Genomic DNA, 21217 nt, shown 5'->3' with positions numbered 1-21217 from the left:
TCAGCGTTATCRTTCCAGCAGGAGATGAAAAATTACTATGAATCAGAAATTCTGTATTATGGTGCTTATAATTTAGTTGTGTATGAATAATTTTCATTTTTTCATTTCCTCATTTTTAAGCAATAATTAATTCACATCTTTCAAGAATGTGTTGCACCATGAATGCTAATTATTTACCCCTATTGGGAACCACTATCTGGCCTTCTTGCTTGCTGAAAGCCAGTGACCTGCMCCTCCCCTGGTTTTAAAGTTTAAAACTAATTGCTGCAATCACTCAAAATATTCTGAACATTTTAATCTTGCTTCTTTTATTTGTTTATTACTGTGCAGTAATTATAATCCCACAGGGACTTTTTAGATGTTCATAAAGAACACTGCACATCACTTTGCTGAACCTTGTGTGGCACTATAAATATCATGCTGAGTTTAAGTTCCCCCTTCTGACCGTAGCCTTAAAAAATCCAGTATTTATTAAGAGAAAGGAGGTTTTTTTTTTTCTTTTTAACCAAAAGAATAGGGAAAAAAAGGCAAAGTAACTTTAGCCTCACAATCTGCTAGCTACATAAAGCAGCAAATGTTTAGCTGAGACAAGGAAAAACCAGAACTGCTGGAGATTGGTTGTTTCCTTTTGGAGGAAACAATAAATGTGCCCACTTGTATTTTAACAACATGACTACTGGGCCCCCTAATTACACAAATATACCTGTAATAAACTGCAGAAGAGCTGAAAAAGAATCAATCTGCACAGATCCTGTTCTTCAATGCAAAAAAACAAAGCAGCTTTTGAGTGACCAGTCTTTCAACCCTAGGACCAAATGAGAAGATCAGGATATTTCAGTGCTGACTTCTCTGTGATGGATCATTTGAGGACAGGTGAAAAGGGGAAACTAATCAGATATAGGGTGTAAAACCTCTCTCATTGGTGTGAATACAGCTTTGACCTCCAAATAAGAAGTTTCTGCAGCTCTGTGTCATGTATTCTAATCAAATTACAAGAATATTGGACTTTGTATCCACATAAGTCACCAAGTGTTACGCTGTATTACAGCCTCAGTGAATGCTGAAATACAGGCAAGAGTCCACAACGATACAGAAGCAGGTTTAACTGGTCCCAAATATGTTTTTACAAAAGCACTAGCTTTCATTTTGCTCCTTAACCCAGAAGCATCACAGGAGAGCGGCTTCCCTGCAYGTATTACAGGGTAGGGGAAAAGGAATAAATCAGGGTGTTGCACAGGGTTTACTGCCACGCTRGGTCCATCTGGGTGGTGCTAACGGGTGGGCAAGGGACAAATCTGCCTGGAGCGGCCGTGCTTGTCACCACGAGGGACCTCRTGCCGGGGCTGTCCTCTCCTTTGCGCTATTTCGGATCCCTGCACATGCATCGCACCAGGACGAGTGGTACAAAGAGCTAGTGCTGCTGGTGTCCCCAATGCTGCCGGCTTGTAAAAAAGACTTATTTCCTCTACTATAACACTGTGGGTGGAATTGAGCTGCCAGTAAAAGCTTTTCCTACCTTTCACATGATTTTATGCCTGAAGAATTGGCCACCAGCCTTCAAAGAGTAAAGGAGACACATGCACATGCACTCTACACACACACGCACATATATAATATGTATAAGAATATATATGTGACCTCCTGAGGATGTGTCTGTAATAATAATTTAGGCTTGCAAACACTCTAGATGACTAGAACTGTACATTTCCCAACTGAAGTATTGCACATGGATGTAATCAGCTTACAGTTCTTTAATATTCACAGACTTCAGGCCCTTATGCAAAATTATTAAAATAGTAAACAGTTCCCTGCCTGTTTCTTCAGGAAAACAAATGTTTTCCAGAGCAAACATTCCTAGAAAGCAGTGTGGCTGTATGCAGATGCTGCAGGGTCCAGCGGGGGCAAGAGACAGAGAGCGGCTGTGTCYGTAGGGCTGAGGATCACAGCTGGGCAACAACGTGGTCGCAGTTCCCAGGTTTCCAAGCTGGGAGCTGTGCCCTTTTGTGTCCTGTCTTACCAGAATCATCCTCAATGCTCAAGAAACTGTGATAATCCCGAAGGAAAACATGAAGTGGGTCATGAAGCCCTGCTTCCATAGTGCAGGAGGGTGCTGTGCTCAGGAGTATCTCCTGAAGCAGTAATTCATGTCTCTAATCATTATTTTCCAAAATGCTGCCTCCCACGCCRTATCTCCATCAAATAAACCCATCTCAGAAGACAGTCTTAACAYCCCTGGACCTACCACAGATAGGACACCTGAGAAATTCACACCTCTGCACACTTGGACCTTTCCCTGGGGTAGTTCTTGGCCCCAAGGCAGCAGCAGCACCAGTTGTCCCAAACAGTCTGACCTAGAAAGGTGCAGAAGTTTGTCACTGCATGGACAGGCTGAAGAGGGACAGTTTATTGCAGCCTCACTTGATATCTCCTGRTTGTTTTGTAATATCCACAAAATGCTTTCTCAACACAAACTCAATCTGGGATTTAAGCTACTAAATCCAGCACGTCGTATGTTTTTGAACTTGGAGAACAGGTTTTAGGATTATATCCTGTCTTCACTGTAAATCACAAGAAAGGCTGGATTCCCAGTGCATGCCTCTCCTGCCGTGTCCCTCCTGGAAACCCTGCCCAGGTGGAGGCCCAAGTGCTGCAACAAACCGGGGGATGCTGGAACGGCTGTGGCGATGCAATAGGAGAGAAGGATTAATTAGATTTGTATTATCTATTTGGGCAGCTGCTCTGCAGATGAAAGGGAGGCTAATGCAAATTAAATGCATAAGCATAAAGAGGCCAATCACTCCTCCACTCGTGCACCGAGTTCCCGCCAGCGCAGGAATGGGCCCGTTCCCGTGGTGAAAATAAGGCCCTTGGAGACGCCATCAGCTGGGCTCTCTCATTCCCATGCTGCCAGTAGATGCACATTATAAACATGTGCTTTTAGAAGACTTTTATTTTGAACTCAAGACGTGAATCTATGGTATTAAGGAAAGCAGAGCACAATCCTTTATTTAGCTGCACCTGCACCTTAATGCCTAATGAGTTTAGTCTGATGGAATCCAGACCTCAGGAAGGATTATAAATTCTCATTTGATTTCATTTACTTCTAAAATACCTTAAACCAGCTGTACCAGTCCAGAATCCAGTCCTTCCTTCTGTATCAGTTTTGCAAATGTCATTGAATATTTAGCTGCACTAAGTAACTTTATGCTGTATAATAATCCACCAATAGTAATAAAGAACAGAAGGCAACTTGAAAAAAAACATGTAGTAGAAAGATAATTAGCAGCATATAAGCCTGAAAAGCATCTGTTTAGGAGCAAGCTTTTCATGAAGTTTTTCATGATCTGGAAGCAAAATTTGGAAGAAGCAGAAACTCGGTTAGTTGGCAGTGTCCCCTCCAGCAGGTCTGGAGTGAGGCTGAAGAGTCCAGCCTTGCAGATGGTGCCTGAGCGCTGTCTCCAGGGCACGAGTGGCACATTCAGCCAGTGCTGTCTGCTTGTATAAACACATCGGAGACGCTTGGGCAATGCCCCTGGCTCGAGCTCTTTATTATGGACAATACCTAATTTATCAAACACACTCAAAGCCTTCTTAGGTTGCCCTGCAGTGGTTCCTGGAAGGCATGAGCATAATTTGATGCTGTTGCGTCACTGCATGATCAAATAATTGCATCYGAGTAGTTGCATCATGTGCTTTTTAAGTCTTTGCATGTCCTCTGTGCAGATGGAGGTGCTGGCGTTGCCAGCTCCAGCTTCCCAAAGGGATGCTCGTGCTTCCCGTGGGAGCGTGTGGGTGCTAATGGATGGGCCACACAAGAGCAACGAGGCTTCCAGCACTGGTACCTTCTTCCTGCACCTACACACGGGCAGCCACCAGTCACTGCTAAAAGGTCTTCCTTCACCTGAGATGAGATTAGACCTGGCTGAAAACATTTTAGGGAAACATTTTTCCCTTTTTCCTGAACTGAAATTTGGACAAAGTTGAAGAATTCCCATTACATTTCCACTTSCATTTCAAAGTTCCCATTTCATCCCAAGTAGCCCAGCACACTGCCCCTTCTCTCTCCTAGCTGAACACACATTATTTCTGATGGGACCAGTTCAGGCCCTGGCCTGGGGTTTGTTTCCTTTCGCTGTGTGCACAAGCAAAGGGGGCAGCCGGCTGCGTTTTGCATCAGGGGTTTTTGAGAGGCTCCAGTCTCAGAGCAAATTACAGGCTCCCCAGATGCGAGCTGCAGGCTACCCCACTGATTTCACAGTCCYGTGAAACTAGCCCAGCTGAACTCCAAATTACAAAAAGCGAGAGGGAGCAAGGTGCCATGCAGCAAGATGTCATCTCTGTTTCAAAGAGGGAAATGAAAAGCACAATCCTGCATCACCACACACCTGGCACAGAGGCATTCGGGAGTCAGGATTTAGGGGATGTGTTAGTGCCTCTGCTCTTRGGCTGCATTCAAGCATGGCCACGTTGTGGTGAAAACAGGGAAGACAGACAGAGTTAGTGCTGTCCAGCCTGTCCTTTTGCTCATTGCTTAGTTTGGCTGCAAGGGTGTTTCTCAAGGAGGTGCTAGGGCTGCTTTTGGGAGGCAGGAAGCCTTGCAGCGGCGTGGACGGACTCGTGCTGTGCAGCGAAACTGGAAGGAGCAGCCGCCCGGGGCCACGCTGCTCCCTGCAGGGACAGCATCTCCGTGCGCAGAGGACACAGASGGCAGAGCGATGGCGCAGGGCACCTCGATACCTTGCAGCCTCGGATAGCGCCGCTCCCGGCAGCCGTGTGGGAGCGGGAGGCGATTTGGGATGGCTCTGGACAGGAGTCACGGGGAAGAGCCCTATAACTGCTTGCACTCAGCTTCCCATCGCCCCAGCAGCAGCTTCACCAGGGACCACAACTTGTCTACCCAGAAAACTGAGGTGCCAGGGGAGGAGAAAGGCAGYGATTCCCATGCAGCACTGTCTTCGATCCCACTTCCTGGTAAAAGGAGGGGAGAAAAAGCAAGGAATTTTGAAAGAGTGAATGAGGAAAGTTCTGCTAAGGAAATATTCTGATATTGGATTCCTGGAGGATGAGGGCAGGACGGGTGGGAGGTTGTCTCAAGAACACCTTCGCTCCCATTTATTTAACTTTCTTTCCCCTAGCCTCCCACCTTTCCTCTATCCCCTCACACCCCAAATCCTGCAGAAATACTCAGTGCTTTGCAGGAGCTCCTGATTGATGGCAGCCCTGGGCACTTCTATGATTGCAAATAAGCTACCCTGAAGAAACACAATTCTTCCCTAACTTTGCTTTCCCCCACGTTCACACACGCACACTGCAAACTCAGCATCGGGATTTGGGCTGTGCTCGGTAGGTTTACAGTTAAGCGAGGTTCGTGCTCACAGAGCAATCCCACATGCCCATTTCTCATAGCACCTTTCATCTAGTCTGGCCCTGATCGCGGCAGAGCAACCTCAGTGTAACGGGAACTGCAGAGTCCGCAAGGGAAACGCGTTACTTGTGCACAACCTGCCCTCATATTTCATGCAGACTGAATGCAGAGAGAAGGAGAAACTGCTTAACTGTCCAGCACTTCAAGTAGCTACAGTGAGATTCCAATAGAAGGAATCCCAAAACCTCCCTGTCCCCGTCCTCCGGATTATTACAGCCTCCCTTTGCCACGCACCATYGCCAGGAATTTAAAACGCGGAGCCTCCTGGGTCGCACATGGGCCGCCAGGATGYGGCGGCTGCTGCCTGCGCAGCCCGGCGCGCTCCGTTGCTCGCAGGTGGCTCCGCATCCTCCTCCGAAGCGCGGCCTGAAGCGATTGCAACACTCCCCCTGCCTTTGGAAGCACATCAGAAAGGGCCGGCTGCTCCGTCACCTCCGCGGCACACAGGCCTCGCGAGCCGAGGCCCCGTTTCTGCGGGAAGAACTTGCTGCCGCTGCGCAGATAATTAAACCCATCTTCCCCGGGCCCGCCGCTTGCACACGCACAATGATACCATTGTTCCGAGTCATGCAACACACATGCTGACATTAAAGTGTTTAATCTTGTAGTACAGTACGCCATTATTTTTTGGACATCTGTACATGATAGAAAGGGTATGTATTAAGGGATTTGTTGACAAAGAAATGGCTAATGCTGATGCATGTGTGGACGGAAAGGATCTTTCCAAGTTGCGTTCAGCAAGAGGGAGCCCGCGCCTTCGCCCTGGCACAGATGGGATACGCGCCGCTGCTATTACCACTTTGGAATTTGTAACAAGGAGGCTGTGTTTAGGAGAATTTTGGAAGCTCCCTGCTGGGTTTGTGGCTAGGTGGTCTTGCTGGCAACACCACCTTCATGCTGAAAGCTGAAAAAATGAAGTGATGGTAAAAGAAGAATATTAACTCCAGAGGGCTTTCTGTTTTTCTCTCTCAGAACGAAAATGCTTTCGCGGGATCACTTTGCAGCCGTGAGCACTGAAATATTTTAAATCCCTCCTGCTTTCTAAACTCTTGGGGTTGGCGATCAGCATTTTTGGAGCCTGGTTTTGATCTCATTTGAAATTAATGTATTTGCTCTGGTGTACAGCAGGAGCCGGGGCAGGGCTCAGCCTCGCCTCACCCTGCGTTTACCAAGCAGCCGATGCATTGACACCTCTCCCGGCCTTCCCCGGCTGCAGAGCGGGTCCCTGAGCACCGGGGCTCGGCTGCAAGCTCCTCCACAGCTCCCGGTGCTGCGCTGGCCCCGAGGGGATGGAGACCATCAGGTATCTAGTGAGAAAAAGCCSTCTGAATGCCGCCCTAGCACTCCTGCAACCAGAGCTTTCACTTCAGTTATACACAGCCCAGGACATTTACAGGACTCCCAATTTATATTCTTTAACTCTTCCTTTATGCATTTCTTTAGCTGCTGCTTTAGCTCCCTGATGTCAGCATGTAAATCTTTTAGCCAAGAGGATGAAGCAAATGAAAACCAATCACAGCACCTCACATTCCCAAATTCTTGCCATTATAAATTTACTGCATCTGCTCCTGTAACTCCTGCTGTCAAGCACCATGAGGAGGGAAACATGCGCCTTAGCAGACTGTGGCTTGGCAGGACATTACTGCAATCTTTACTMTACTCCTCCTTTTCCTAAGAAAAATACAAGGACTGACCTTGCATTTCTTGTGCAGTCAGGATTCCCACCCGATAGGTCTTTTCAGCTATGGACCCCTCCAGATCCCACTCCACATTGGTTCCCTCCTTCTTGAAGCTCCCTAATGTAGGAGAAAAGGCCTATATTTCATAAGCAACATGAATTTATCCATCAATTTTGAGACAAAGAAATGCAATTTATAGAGGGAACATTTAATTACTGTTAATTAGAATCTCATCAAGAGGTCTCATATTTGGCATCCCAAAAAYCTACAGCACAGTTTCCCAACCACGGCAAACCCGAAGCTCGGGGTGGCCCTGCCATCCCTCCCGCTGTGGCTGCGGGTCCCTCCTTCCTTCTGCTGGGACCTGTGGCCATGCCCTGAGCCAGGCTACGGATGTGGTCCTGCTGAAACTCCTCTGGGCACAGAGAAGGTATCTTCCAGCAGCATCCATCCCTTTCCCAAGGGAGGCAGCCGGAGTGACAGCAGTGGAAAGGACAGCCTGCACTTACGAGGACTGAAGGCGATCGTGGCTCATGGGCTGAGCTGGAGAGAATTAAAACTAGCTTTTCTATGAAAATCCAAGCAAGATTTTTGCACTGCTGCATGAAGCAGTGCAACTCCAAAGCTGGTTTGCCCAGGAAGGCTCAAACCCRTGTGCTTGCTGCACCAGCCTGGCAGCCCTCCAGGATCCCTGTTTGTTTTCTCCGTATCTGCAGTGATCAGAGGAAAAGAGAGAGCGATTTCCTGCTCACTAAGCTCGCCCGTGTTAGTTCCTCCCTCGCCRGTCCTGGGCGGGATGAGGCAGGTAGACGGGCCCCACGATGCCAGGTTTTCCCTCGGCTTCGTGGAGCAGCGTTGGCCGGCAGCGGCGCCGATGCCTCTGAAGCTGCACCTCTCAGAGGGCTTGGAGGCCGAGCGAGGGGGTGTTGTCTTTTGGAATCTATTTTCCTTTGACTTATCTTTCACTCTYAGGAATTCAGGACCTTTAATCTATTTGAGATTAAAGTCCTTTACAAATCCCTTCTGGCCTTTTTTGGGAGTAAAGAAGTTACAGACACCCCAGCACACATTCCTTTTAAGTGCTTTTTTTTTTCTTCACTGTAAATTAGAAGCAAGTAGCTTTCTAATTTTTCAACCTGATAATAACGTAATTATTCCACTCRTGATCGCTACAATAAATGAGATAATTATTCTTAAAGTATGTTATAAAAAATTAACATATTATCAAGCAAGAACATTAACAGGAGAATGTAAATGTTTACACTTTAAGTATTCAAAATACATTCCAAGTGCATCATCTAAATGTTCCAGGGAAAAGAAATCTGGGATCACTGAAGTTTTTAGTCCACCGGGCTGAACCTAGAATCTATTCATATCAAGTTTGCTCTGTGAAAAAGAGTTTTTTCTCTCTCCCTAGAGAATAGGAACATAAAAATACATAGGTGAGTGTTTTGCTCACCTTCTTGCATGACAGAAGTGGACTCTCTTGAAATTGGTGTAAATATTTCACTTGACTTCCCTGGGGCTTTGATTAGCTCTTTATCAGTCTGTAATAATTATTGTAACACAATCAGACTAAGGAGATTACTCCTGTGATATTCTCGGTCCTTTGTTTAATACAGAGCATTAATGAATGACAAACTGCTACTGCGCTTTGTACAAAAGCTGCCATTTTATGGTTTTCTTGGCCTGTGTGACAGGAATAATGTAAGTATTATAAGCTATGCTTATATCTTGCTTGTCATGGCATGAGCCTTGATCGCCATTAATCTGTTTTACAAAACCAGTGGTCTGAGCACTATGTACAGAATTAGCTCAGATCAGCTTTTAATTTACCAGTAATGATTTACAAAGGAGCTTAAAATAGTGGCAGCCCAAATTTATAGTAATCACATATTTTAATGCAAAAATGATGAAACACGGCTTTTCTGCCTAGTCCTCCTCTTTGGTCCTGCTATCAGCTGTATTGCCGTAAGTTATGCATTTTAACAGCTTAAAGTTTTCCTTCTTATAAAAAAGAGTACACTTTAGAGCATGTTACAACAAGTACCATAGATTCTCAGGCATTTTATCTTCACTTTTCCCATATTTTTGGATCTGATACTTGGCTCCCTCACACCTCAGCACATTTATCCATCATGTTTTCTTTTAAGTGTCACTGTTGTTGCATAGCTATGCCATATTGCCTCAGCTTGCACCACTGCAAAGCCACAACAGAGCAGGTTTGGGAGACCAAAAGACTTCAGAGAGATCAGGAGCCCTGTCGGTATCAGATGGGTAACTGCGGTTTGCGCAGGGCTCAGATTGTGCACAGATAGCCGCGGCCAGACTTTCAAAGCGTACCTGTGTGTTTGCCACAAAGGTGRGGCAAATTTACTGATAACCTAACGCTATGCGCTTGTTTTGATCCTTTTAGTCGTCCTCTGCACTATTTATTGGTTTTACTTATTTTCTTGTGAATCTGCTGTCCATCTCCCTGGYACAGCGCTAGGGTCTCATCTTTTTGGTCTTTCCTTGACCAAAAAGCCCTTCGCCAAAGAGGTGTCTGATGATCACCACCTAGCATAGCCACAGATAACTGCCACAGTTAGCATGCCAGGCACCCCTATGAACCCCTTTTTTGAACCCCTGTGTTAAGTTAGATCATAATTTGTATACAGAGTTTATGCCTCCAAAATACAAGACCACTTCAAGAAATGGAGAGGTGCCTTTACTTTAGGTAGTTTCTTTCAGTGGAAGAAATCCAAAGTCTTCCCGCAGTGAAGGCACACTGTCTGATTTATAGCAGAATTATTTTTCAAGGGTGTTCTTCCCTCTCTCATTTTTCATCCTTTGATGCCACATCCAAAGCTTTGGCTTCCTCTCCAAGCAGCTGCCTTGCCAAGGCTTTTGAATTGTGACACTTGCTGAGCTACAATTTCCAGTGTTTGAAAACAGGAGCCTCCCTGGTAGGAATTGGACTAAAACCACTAGCCAAAAACCATTGAGTGGCAATGCTTTGTAGGAACCATGAACCTAGGACAAAGATATTTGGGCAAACAGACCATTAACTACATCCAGCAAGCTTTCATACTCTGTGATAACTTCTAATGGTGCTTTTCAAACAGCTGATGAACAACTGAGATTAATACTTTAAGAATGACTAAAAGTTTCTTATTATGGTGTATTGTGTCAATAGGGATCACATATTTTATAGACCTAATGGAGAAACTAACCATATTCAAAGAGCTGTAGCAATTCTCTTGGCTCGAGTGAACAGCTAAAATACCATTGCCCTCCTTTTTATTTCTTTTTTTTTTTTTAAACACTCCTCTTTTCAAACTCCTCAGGTAATTAATTGGAAACAACCTTGCTGCAGTATTGTCAAAGGTCTGACTAACACCCATCAAACCCAGGAAACTCCAGCTTCTTGAGCACTCCCCTGCTTGCCTCATGCTGTTGTGCTTAAGGTATTACTGGGGTCTACAAAAAGTGCATGATCATATATACTGTACCATATGTTCACAAATACCAAAGCACAGCAGCATGAATTAAGGATAGGATTTCAGCCTTCATAATGAAGAGTCTTACTTTTATGAGTTCAAGTCAGACCCTTAACGATATTTTAACATAGATTTTGGTGTTTAATTATGTAATAAGATTTACTGCAGTCATCTAACAGATGTTGATTCAGGGTCAGTGTTTCTCATAAATTAGTTCTGAAAGGATTTGTTACTTCTGGGTCAGCAGATAGGTCCAGAGTGCAAAGAAAAAAGGGGAAAAACAATAAACACTGAGTTGAAGGGTTTCTTGGGATTCTTTCTTCAGTTACATATCCACATATTTTCATGATCTTAATGACTATAGCCACAGGAATGTTTGCTTTCACACTAAAGATGGCTCAACCCAAAACCCTATATCCAAACATCTGCAAAGCATGGGAAAGTTCAGACTTTGGGGATCTTTATTTTATGGCCCTGACCCATTAATTTTCCCTACTAATGTGACACATTTTTTCTCGGGCTCTAGAATGGAAGTCACTGTGGGCCCTAGCAGCACCTGATAAAGTTTTATCTTCATGTGTTTGTTGTCAGGCTGTGAGCACAAAGCACAGMTAGAGGCTGGTGTGGGCCAAGAGAGCTATCGTCACATGGATACGCTGAGAAGGAGCATCCACCTTTCTTTGAAAACTCATCCATCTCAGGGTGCTGGAAGCAAATCACACTTGTACATCCTACCATTAGAGCACTCTGAAGCACACCGTGCGGGTGATGTTATCCATAATATAATTAAAAACACCCAACAAGTGCRTTCTTCTGTAGCTGTGGTTAAAGGAGCTGCTCCGTACTGAAATATTTCTTCCTCCCCTCTATAATTTAGGCATGAACAAATTCCTCTGGGACTGAAATCATACTCTTTGTATCTTAGTCTGCTGGGAATATCTGGGAAGAAAGAGGTTGAGGCACATTTAATAGCACTGCTAACACTCACAGGRCAGTTTTAGCCTGCCAAGTCCTTTCCCAGCACTGACAAATATGCACAGTATGCCCCACTTCAGGGTCCGCGAGAGACCAAGGCATCTTCCGAAGGCTGCACGCGATGCTGGAAACCTGTAAAAGTATTTGCTGAACACAATTGCCTCCGTCTTGGAAAGCTTAGGGGTTTAATGCCGAAAACACGCCTCCAAGACGAATCCCAGCTACTAGCAAGCGCTTTGATGTGTTTCTTTCCCCGAGCAGCTATCACACAGTGGCCGGTGGAGAGCCCCGACTCCCAGCGGGACTAACGTGCAGGATGAAGGAGAGTCCTGGCCAGCTGCCTTGGCCAGTAAAACAGCGTCAAACCTGCTCTGGGGCCTCGGGGCGCTCCGTGGTTCCCGGGGACTCTCCATGCTCCGTCCCCACCATGAGGRAGTGCCTTGTGTGTGCTTAACCACGGACGCTAATGCACATTAGTGCGCTGTAGCACTAAATTTAAATCGCACTTCACAGAGTCAGGCTTGAAAAACTCCGCTTTTTTTTTTTTTTCAGGAGTAATTCCATTTAAGTCAATGGATTTACACAATGGATTTACTGCTGCCAGAAGAGAATCAGGCCTGTAGAAAGACACACATTCTTTGCCAAGAAAGCCTCAGAGCTAACTACTCGAATTGTGCACTCGAGCTGCAGGGAGGTCAAGTGGACAGCGGACGGGACAGGGACGTTGGGGAAGCCCCCGCGTCAAACCTCAGCTCTCGCAAGGCCACGCTGCGTGACCTCAGCYGAGGTGCTTCATCCCCTCGTACCTCCGTTTCCCCCTTTCCCTTTGTCTGACTTGTCTGTTTAATTTGGGATTTCTTCCAAGAAGGGTGCTCCGCTTTTGTGTGCGCCGGATGGGGCGCTGACACTGCTCCCCTTTGCCGGAAGGGCTGAGGGAGCTGGTGGGAAGGACGGTCTTCACAATTTTGTTTCTTCACCACACGAGCCCTCTGCCTCGCCAAGCAGCGTTACACAAGGCAACCCGTTGTATATCGGCGTGACGGGCACAGTTATCACCCACTGGCATAAGGGGCCACTGCAACACATAATGCGGAGGAATCTAGCAGCCTTTTTTATTGCAAAGTCACTGTTGGAGGCTCTTGATAAAATAAAGAAGTTTCTTGCTTACTACCTCATAGTAATTTTCTTTGAACATTTACTTCCTGATCGTGTGAGATGTTTTCTGAGGAATACTTCAGCCCCATGGAGCAGCTCTCTTCTCCCTGCTGCCTCTGAGTGTGGACCTTGAGCATGGAAAGAGGCTCAAGGACTGGGATTTGTACATGTGTATGTGTGCGTTTAGTTTTCATAAGCAGAATTAGGCTGAGGAGCAGCACTTCTGAAATGCCCCATCTGTTTGGGATCCTTCACGCAGCAGCTTAGCCGTTATTGGTGGCAAGAGTCCAGAGTCAGTTGTCAAGAATGAAGCTGCCAGGATCATTAAAAGACAACGGTCATCCACACCCCATACCAGCCAGTTGCAAAACTGCTTCAAAGAGAGTCTAAATATGTATATACTTCTGTTAACTCCTACAGAGTCGTGTATTTCGTAGGTGCCGAAGAGCAGGGTGAGATGGTGGAGTCAGATACTCCTGCCCGCTCTGCGGGACTCCTCGCAGTGTGTTGGTGGCTGGAGAGAGGACGGTGCCGGTGTCTAATGGGCTGCTTTTCTGTTCCAGTGGAGCACGACCGCGAGTTTCACCATCAGCGCTGCCACTACCGCGAGTTCAGGTTTGATCTCTCCAGAATCCCAGAGGGGGAAGCGGTGACTGCGGCCGAGTTCAGGATATATAAGGACTACATCCGCGAGCGCTTTGATAACGAGACCTTCCAGATCAGCGTCTACCAGGTACTCCAGGAGCACCCAGGAAGGTGAGTGATTGATAGGGGTATATGGATGAAACCAAAAGCAGAGCACATTCCTCAGAGTTATGTCCAATATTCCTTGAAATGCTGATGCCAGAGCATCAGCCAGAGCGTTTTAAGAAATGCTTTAGGTGTCCAGGGTTATACTGTGGAGTCTCAATAAATCTTAACACAGCCACCCCTTATGGTAAGACAGTTGTCCACCAGGCAGCCTGAGCACTGTCCTCTCACAGCAGCTGGGAGCAAACACTGCATTTGAACATATGTCCAGTGCCAAAAACCTCRTAGACCCAAAGTATCTCATGATTTTGGGGAGATCTACCCTCTTCCTCTCGCTGCTTATAGACCCTGAGGTGGCAAGACCACATCTAAGTGCTTYCTTTCTAATTCTGTCTTAATTACTAGCCTTTACTATGAAAACCATTTGAGACCTCTAATTAACAAAGACAGATGACTCCATGCTCTTTATATTGATTGATTGTTTTGTGTGTGCAAAACTACAAGATGAGCTATGAAATCCATTCCAAGCAATGATTAACGTATGCCAAGCTCCCTGACAAATCCTCCAGGGAGCCTGAATAAGAACATATGTTCAATATTCTCATCTGTTTTTAGTTCCAATTAATCAGCAATCCCAAACTGTTTATCAAGGGCACTTCATTGAGTCTGCACGTTTCTTTTAAATATAAGTCCTGCATTATTTACATGGAAATATTTTATAATCACAGGCTAGTCAGAAGTTACTAGAACTGCTAAATATGTAGCAATAATGCTATAGTTCAAATTTAAGTTTAGGTAAAAGAGAATTACTTGAGAGMTCAAAGGAATTATGCAACCCCTCTCCCCTCATTTTTTTTTGTATTTTGTCATCCATTAGCTATATCTTTATCAACAAATCTTATCAATAYTTCTAAATAGTGAGAATTTCAATCACCTTTGCTATGGTAGAATTTTCACAAACACATCTGCTTTCTTCCCTAACTGAAATTTCTATTTTGTGTCTCAAAAGTCAAGGTTCTCATGACATTTTTAATGAGACTATCATTTCCAGGGTTTGGGGTCTATGCTAATATTAATCTATCTTATCAAACAATGGTAATCCAAACAGTATATATTTTACTAGATTTTCTTAATGGAGAAGACAACGAGCCTTATATGTGTGTATGACCTCAGGGACATCCCACTGATCACAGGCCATTTAAGTTTRTTCCATCTTAGGCCCTTACAGAGGCAGATGCCTCCTTGTAAGGTTTCCCTTGAGGAGGTTATCTAGCTACAAGCCCTCAGGGATGACTTTTCACATCTGGTAGAGAAGCAAAAGATGAGTTAGCAGCAGAAGAGGCTTCACCAGCGCACTGGGGAGCTACCAGGGACAATGCRGGAAGCACATTTCCAGAGTAAATGTCCTTCCTCCAGATGATGCTGGGAGAGTTTTCCTTCAGATCCTTATTAGTGAGGTACCTACYAGGAAATGCGCTGAATTAGGATATCATTTATTGTCTAAATTCTAACAGTCTACATTTTTTTTCCAAGCTGCCTTTAGACATGGCTGCAAGATGGCCACTGAGTACAAGGTTATGAGTACACAGCACTTGGACCAACAAATGTTTCTGCAAGCTACCTCCTTCACAGCTCTCCCTTAAGAGAAAAAACCGTGCAAAGGGCAAGCATATACACGAACCTCTGAGTAGGAGAGGAAACATGCTAATTACTCAGATGTTCCAGCTACGAGGCTAGGTGCAGTTTTACAGTACATTCATCCCAGACACACCTTTTCATAACCAGTGTTCATGCATATTTGTCCCTTGTGTACATTTTGGCAATGGGAGTTTTGAACTGTTTGTACTGAAAAAACAAAATCCTATTGATGTGGATTGACCCAAGGTAAAAATATTGTCACTACCATTTGTAAAAATATTTGCTCTTTTCCTGCATTATTCCACTAACATTTTCCAACCAGCTCTGTCACAGACCAGTCATCCAAGTTAGTGTGTCATTGGGCAAGTGGAGAAAGAAAACAAACTCTCTCCGACGTTGATCAAAAAACACCCATTCACTTTGATGCTTCTTTGGCTGTTTGTCTCATCCTGAGCAGGCTGGAAAGTTAGACCCATCTGACGTTGTTAGCAACAAGAACAACACAAAGTCAAACCCTCCCCGCCAACACACAGTTGAGGAAACCTTTGCTCACATTTTGCTTTGTACATCCCTCTCCCTCATGCATATCAGGTACAACAGTCAACAAGAAAATGCAGATTTTCCCTCTCCCTGCTGTCTTTGGATCACCTAACAGTAATGTGTTCTCCTGAGAGCTTGCTCCCATTGCCTAGAAGACCCTTTTGGCATCTGAAACTGCAGATATTCTCCCACCTCCAAGAGCACCCGTTGGTTAACGGTGACATGTGCTGCAAGGCTCTCCAGATGCAGCCGTAGCATCTGCTTTCCTTTGTAACTCGGCTGAATACAGCAGAGATCAAATCACCCACTAGGACCACAACAGCAGCATTGGATTCACCCAAGTTGAGGCTGGGTGGAGGTTTTTCCTTTGAGGATGAAAAGGCCATTGGGTTTGCTTGGTTTTCAGCTGAGCCTCAAACGAGCCTTCGCTTCTGCGGGTGTGATGGTGCAGGCTCAGTTCAAATAAACGGCGAGCCCTGGTAGTTCAGCAATTAATTACTTGCTTTACAAGTTCAGACAGGTTGGCAGATCCTAACCAGCAACATCTGTGTCTGCAATTTACCGTGGGTGAAAAACACAGACAGAGGACTTGAGACAAACAGCTGCACCCACAAGAGATGGCCCTTTCCAAAATCCTGCCCCTCAGTAGTACTGACATCTGAACATAACTGGGGAAGCTCTCATTGATCTGCCTACTCAGTAACAGGCATAAAGCAATCGTGCTTTATGAGTCAAAATGAGGAAGAACCCACCCATGGCATTGGACTGGATGCCATTCTGGACTTTGACTAATATAAATTATATTTCTGTGGAACTGAAGATACTGATCTTAATACAGGTGTAACAATAGTTTGTGGTATGTAAGAAAGCAGAGTAGATGCTCAAATATTCTTTCTGATCTTTCYGAATCTGTGAGTTCATTGCAAGGCAGACTTTCCAACCTGGCAGTGTTTCATTTATAAAAAGAGGCATGTACAACATTCTTTAGTCACAAAGTATCAGCTATTCCCTTTAAGCAAACAAGTACATTCATGAACAAAAATGTTCCCAATATCATAAACACTATGAAAACAGTTGATGTTTTGACTAATATAGCATGTCTCAAAGCTTTTGTGTGCGTAACTTCAAGTCCAGTGACTCATGTCCAGCTCCCATTTGGTCTTCATGGGTCACTTACCCAAGAACTTGGGAAAGTTTTGTGAAGGCAGCGATTGGGTTGAGAAACACCCTGAGCAGCCAGACCATGAGTCCCTATTTCTGGTCAAAACTCTGCTAGTGGGAACTGAAGGTTGCCATCTAACTCTTACTGAAATTCATACCAGGGTATTTTCAGAAAGCATCCATGCAGTTCTGGGACAGATTATTGGTTGGGACATCAACCTTAGCTTATCAGGATGAAGCTTCGGAGCAAATCCAAGCTGTGGAGCTCCCCTCAATATCAGAGCTCAATCCTGCCTCTTTGTCCACACCTTCAGAAGCTAAAATACCTCTTCCCAGGGTTTCATCAACCATTCAGTGGACAYTGCATTTGCAGTGTGGGGTAAATCCTGATGCCTTTGAAGTTGATGGGAGTTTTGTTACAGGAGAGAATAAAGGCAGGTACTTGACCAGCCTTTGGTAACTGAAATGTAGTCGCTACATGTTCACTTTGGGGCCGTTATGGATTTCACAGGCTTCAAAGGCAGTGAGTGATGTGCATGCTCATGTTACCAGCCCTGCAGAAAAGCCAGACCTTGCCCCATGCGTGCCTGGCTTTGACGTGCAGCTGGAAAGCTTTACTCTGTGTTTCAAGCTGTGGCACCCGTATCAAGCCTGACCCTCCCTGGACCCCTGTCCACCGTTCATTGGAATCCCCATGTTGTGGGTTGAAACATAACCCCAGCAACGAAGAAAGGCTCAGCCTCACCCAACAGGCTGAGCAAACAGGGCATCTTTTCTGAGCTTTTTTGAAGTACCAATATGATTATTCTAAAAATGGGATAGTTAAGAAAGGTGCAATTTGTTTTAATACCTATAGCAAACCTGGAACTAACTTGACAAGGCCCTGCTCTCCCCAGGCACCTGAGCAGTTGCAGGAGGTGCAGGAACACCAGCGGGCTCCTGTTCAGTTAAGGATGCACTGACAAATGGGGATTCACTGCTGAGCACCAACACTACATGTGAAGTGTTAGAAATGTGTACAAAATCTAATTTCTCTCAACACTGCTTTCATAAGAAGCTTCATATTTAGGAAATGTTGCACCTCCCTACAGCTAACTCTCCCTTGGCAGATTTAATCAGTCTTTGATACCTAGATCTTACCCATCTCAAACATTGCACAGAAAAGGGACCAAGTCTACTAGGGATGGATAGAACGATGAGAACCTGCTGAAATGTTAAAGTCTACGTAGCTTCTCCCAAGGTTCAACAGAATTTACCCAGGTCCGTTTCCCTACCATCACAACCAGCTTTCMGAACAGTCCCAGCAACCCCCCTGCCCTGCCACCCCTTCACCCAGAGCAAGCGCCAGGCTGTGCTCGGCCGGCAGCGCCTCCTCCCAGGAGCCCGGGAAGGGTTTTCTTGGGAGCGCGGGCCRGGCGGCAGGGCTGCGGGCAGGGCCGGGCTGCGGGAGGGCTGCCGCAGGACTCCGTACAGAGGGTGTTGCAAACGCGCCAGGGAGAGGCCCACRGAGATCCTGGGGCCCTCTCGAAGTAGGAAAGTCTGAAAAATATTTTCCTAAGCTTGTCTTTGGACAGCTGCAGCTGACTTTAAGCAATGACACCAAGCAAACTGGAATCTGCTTGTTTTTCCCCTTCTTTTTTTTTTTTTTTTTCCCTCCTTTTTTAATCCAAACAGATGTCTTGCAACCCCAGATATCTTCTGCCCCTCCAAGGATGTCCTTTCTGCCTTCTCTCCCACCATGCACTCTCACCTGGAGGTGAATAATTAGTCCTCACCCTCATCACCCTCCCAGCACAAGTCCTTGAGCTGCCTGCTAGCAAATTTGCTACCCTGCACGGCAGTGGCCCTGGCAGCTCCTGGACAGGTAKATACCAGGCAAGGGGACAGGATAATGTCATGGCTGTGGTTTACGTGTTGAGTCAGTAAGACATTAACTATATCTGTGCATAAGYGTTTCCCACTTCACTATGGAAGTGGAAGAATTGTCCCATATTTTCCAAGCAATTCAAGTTCTGTTGCAAGGTGCCACAGAGCTTAGGACASCGCTGTGACCATGATTCCTCAAACCACTACACAGAGATGAGACTGGTGCCGTGCTCTGTGTTCACACAGGACATGCTCTTTGAGCTGGGCAGATGCCCCCGCGTGCAGCCGTTCCCATCCATGACTTGGATAAGTCATCGGGGCAACACGGAAAGTGAGYGCGCTGCAGGGAGCCACTTGTTTGGCAAAGCAGTGGAAATTGCTGAGGGATTCAACCCTGCTGCCCATCACCCTTCCCGTTCATTTTCATTCCACGTGGAAGTGCTCATCAGCGTTGACTACCACTCATCAACTGGCAACTTGAAGGGAACAGAACTTAAGAGGAGAATGAGGAAGGGGAGTGAAGAATATAAGTAAAAGCAGGCACTTTCTGGTAAAGGGTTCCCTTACAGCAGCATAAAGTTTACAGCATTACAGTTTAGAGCTGCAGAGCTTCATCTACAGCTCTGTCTTGCTGCTGCTAAACTGTGAGCTCTCATTTTTATCAAGTGCCTTAGCACTTGARGAAGAGCAGTCTATGCTCATTAAGTCAAGGGGATAGGTAAGATACTGCATTTTTAACTTATACATATGCTTTTAGCCTTTATGGCTGATGAAATAAACCAGAAATATATGATTAAGGTACATCCTAAAAACCAAAAAACCTCCCAAAACACAGAAAAACGAAATAAAAAAAAAAACTGCTCAACAAAAACAGACTAGTAGGTATGGGTAAAGAGCTCATACCTACCATTTTCACATCACATTTCACTTTCTCATCTTTACCTCTAATCATAGCTCCCTTGCCTACTCCCATTTTCCTTTCAGGGCATTTTTACTTGCCTTTCCTCTATTTTGTCTCCCTTATATCTCTCTCTTCAGCTCTTTCCAACCTGGATTCCAGAGAAAACTGAGCTTGCTATGGAAATTTTGTAGACCACATAGCAATTATATGACCTTCAGACACATTTTCGGGAGGGTTTTCTCATGGGAGSTGCCTCTCCTTCCTGGTGTCCAGCATCAGGGGCGGCTGCAGCGAGCAGTGTTGAGGAATGCCAGCCTCCTGTCCTYAGATGGAGCTGTGTTGGCAGCCAGATGCTCATGAAAGCTGAGCTGAAGGCRCCCAGCTTTATCATTACTAGGAGCRGCGACACTCCCACCAATGTACTTTGAACACTGAGCCATTTTGATGTGGTCTCAACAAAWCATACTTGTGGTCTGGAGCTAGATTTCATCATTTATGTAACTCTAATCTAGACATTGTCATGTCCCAAGTTAATTTTCTGTAAAACGAGGATAATATTCTTTTCTCTATCTCCCAGCCTGGTAGGAGATTCAGTAGAGTCCGTCAGATGCTCCAAAGTTCTCCAGTGAAGAGACTGAACACAGTGCCTAGAAACCAAAGTACTCTTCTGCCTCCTAATTGCAGATCTGTTGTTCCCATTGCTCCAAAAATGCTCTAAACATGTGCACAGCTCATAGATAAGGCACCAGCAGGTGAGATTTTAGCAATACACTGCATGAGAGCCAGGGCAGGCAGGATGGATAAAACCTGTTGATGTGTTTCCCTTTTGTGCTTAGATCTTTATTCAAACCTAACCTTCAAAACAGTCATGTTAGTTATACATAACTAACCCTAACTCATATAACGACTCACTCGACAGGGGCCCTCAGAAGAACTTTTGTTTAAACCTAGACAGAAGACCATTTCTTTGCCCTGTTTCTTACAACTTGTCTGATAAGGATGTCTGGAGAGCTTGCTGTTGACCAGCTAGCCATCTAATGCTGTTGTGCCATACATCTTTTGGAAGAAGGGCCTTTCTATTAAAAAGGGCGGTTGTTCTTTGTAAAAGAACAGGCAGTTTCTTTCTGTTGGAATTGGTGCCATGACCTCAGGACCTCATCAGGCCTCATCTCCTGCGTTGGCCACTGGTGGAGGGTCACAGCAGAAAGAGCCAGTCCATTACTGCTGGGAACTTCTCCCAAGAGCATCGGACACAAGGTCTTTTGGGGTCCAAGCATGTGTAGGGAGGAATATTCCCTTCGGTGGGTCCCTTTGATCTCTGGCCCTTTGGGCTTCCCCTCCAGGCTCGTTGTTTGCACATTGCTGTAACTACAGGCAAACAAACGTGTTATACAATATCCCTGGCTGACTCACCCTGGTTCTTGATGCATCGTGTTGTCTGGTTACCCTGATTGCATCATGTCAGCATGGGAAGCTTAAAGACTGGTTTTTCTGAGTAACAATATTGCAGTAGGACGGTAGCTTTAAAAAATAAAAATAAATAAAAAAATAAAAATAAAAATAAATAAAAAAATAAAAATAAAAATAAATAAAAAAATAAAAATAAAAATAAAAATAAAAATAAAAATAAAAATAAAAATAAAAA

General features: G+C 45.3%; 1 protein-coding gene across 1 annotated transcript in view; it reads left to right on the top strand.

Moving 5' to 3' along the window:
* Positions 1-21217, top strand: part of BMP7 (bone morphogenetic protein 7) — a gene marked incomplete at its 5' end in the record, with an annotated part of 40855 nt that overhangs the window by 8712 nt on the left and 10926 nt on the right. The window contains one exon of the mRNA XM_026042026.1: positions 13280-13472. Coding sequence (XP_025897811.1) covers positions 13280-13472 — 193 coding nt within the window. The remainder of the gene's footprint in view (positions 1-13279; positions 13473-21217) is intronic.

The sequence above is a fragment of the Nothoprocta perdicaria genome, unplaced genomic scaffold (assembly GCF_003342845.1).
Source record: "Nothoprocta perdicaria isolate Ctin4 unplaced genomic scaffold, notPer1 scaffold_3, whole genome shotgun sequence".
Classification (NCBI taxonomy): domain Eukaryota; kingdom Metazoa; phylum Chordata; class Aves; order Tinamiformes; family Tinamidae; genus Nothoprocta; species Nothoprocta perdicaria.
Note: the sequence above shows the minus strand (reverse complement) of the source record. Positions and strands in the feature narration are given on the sequence as shown.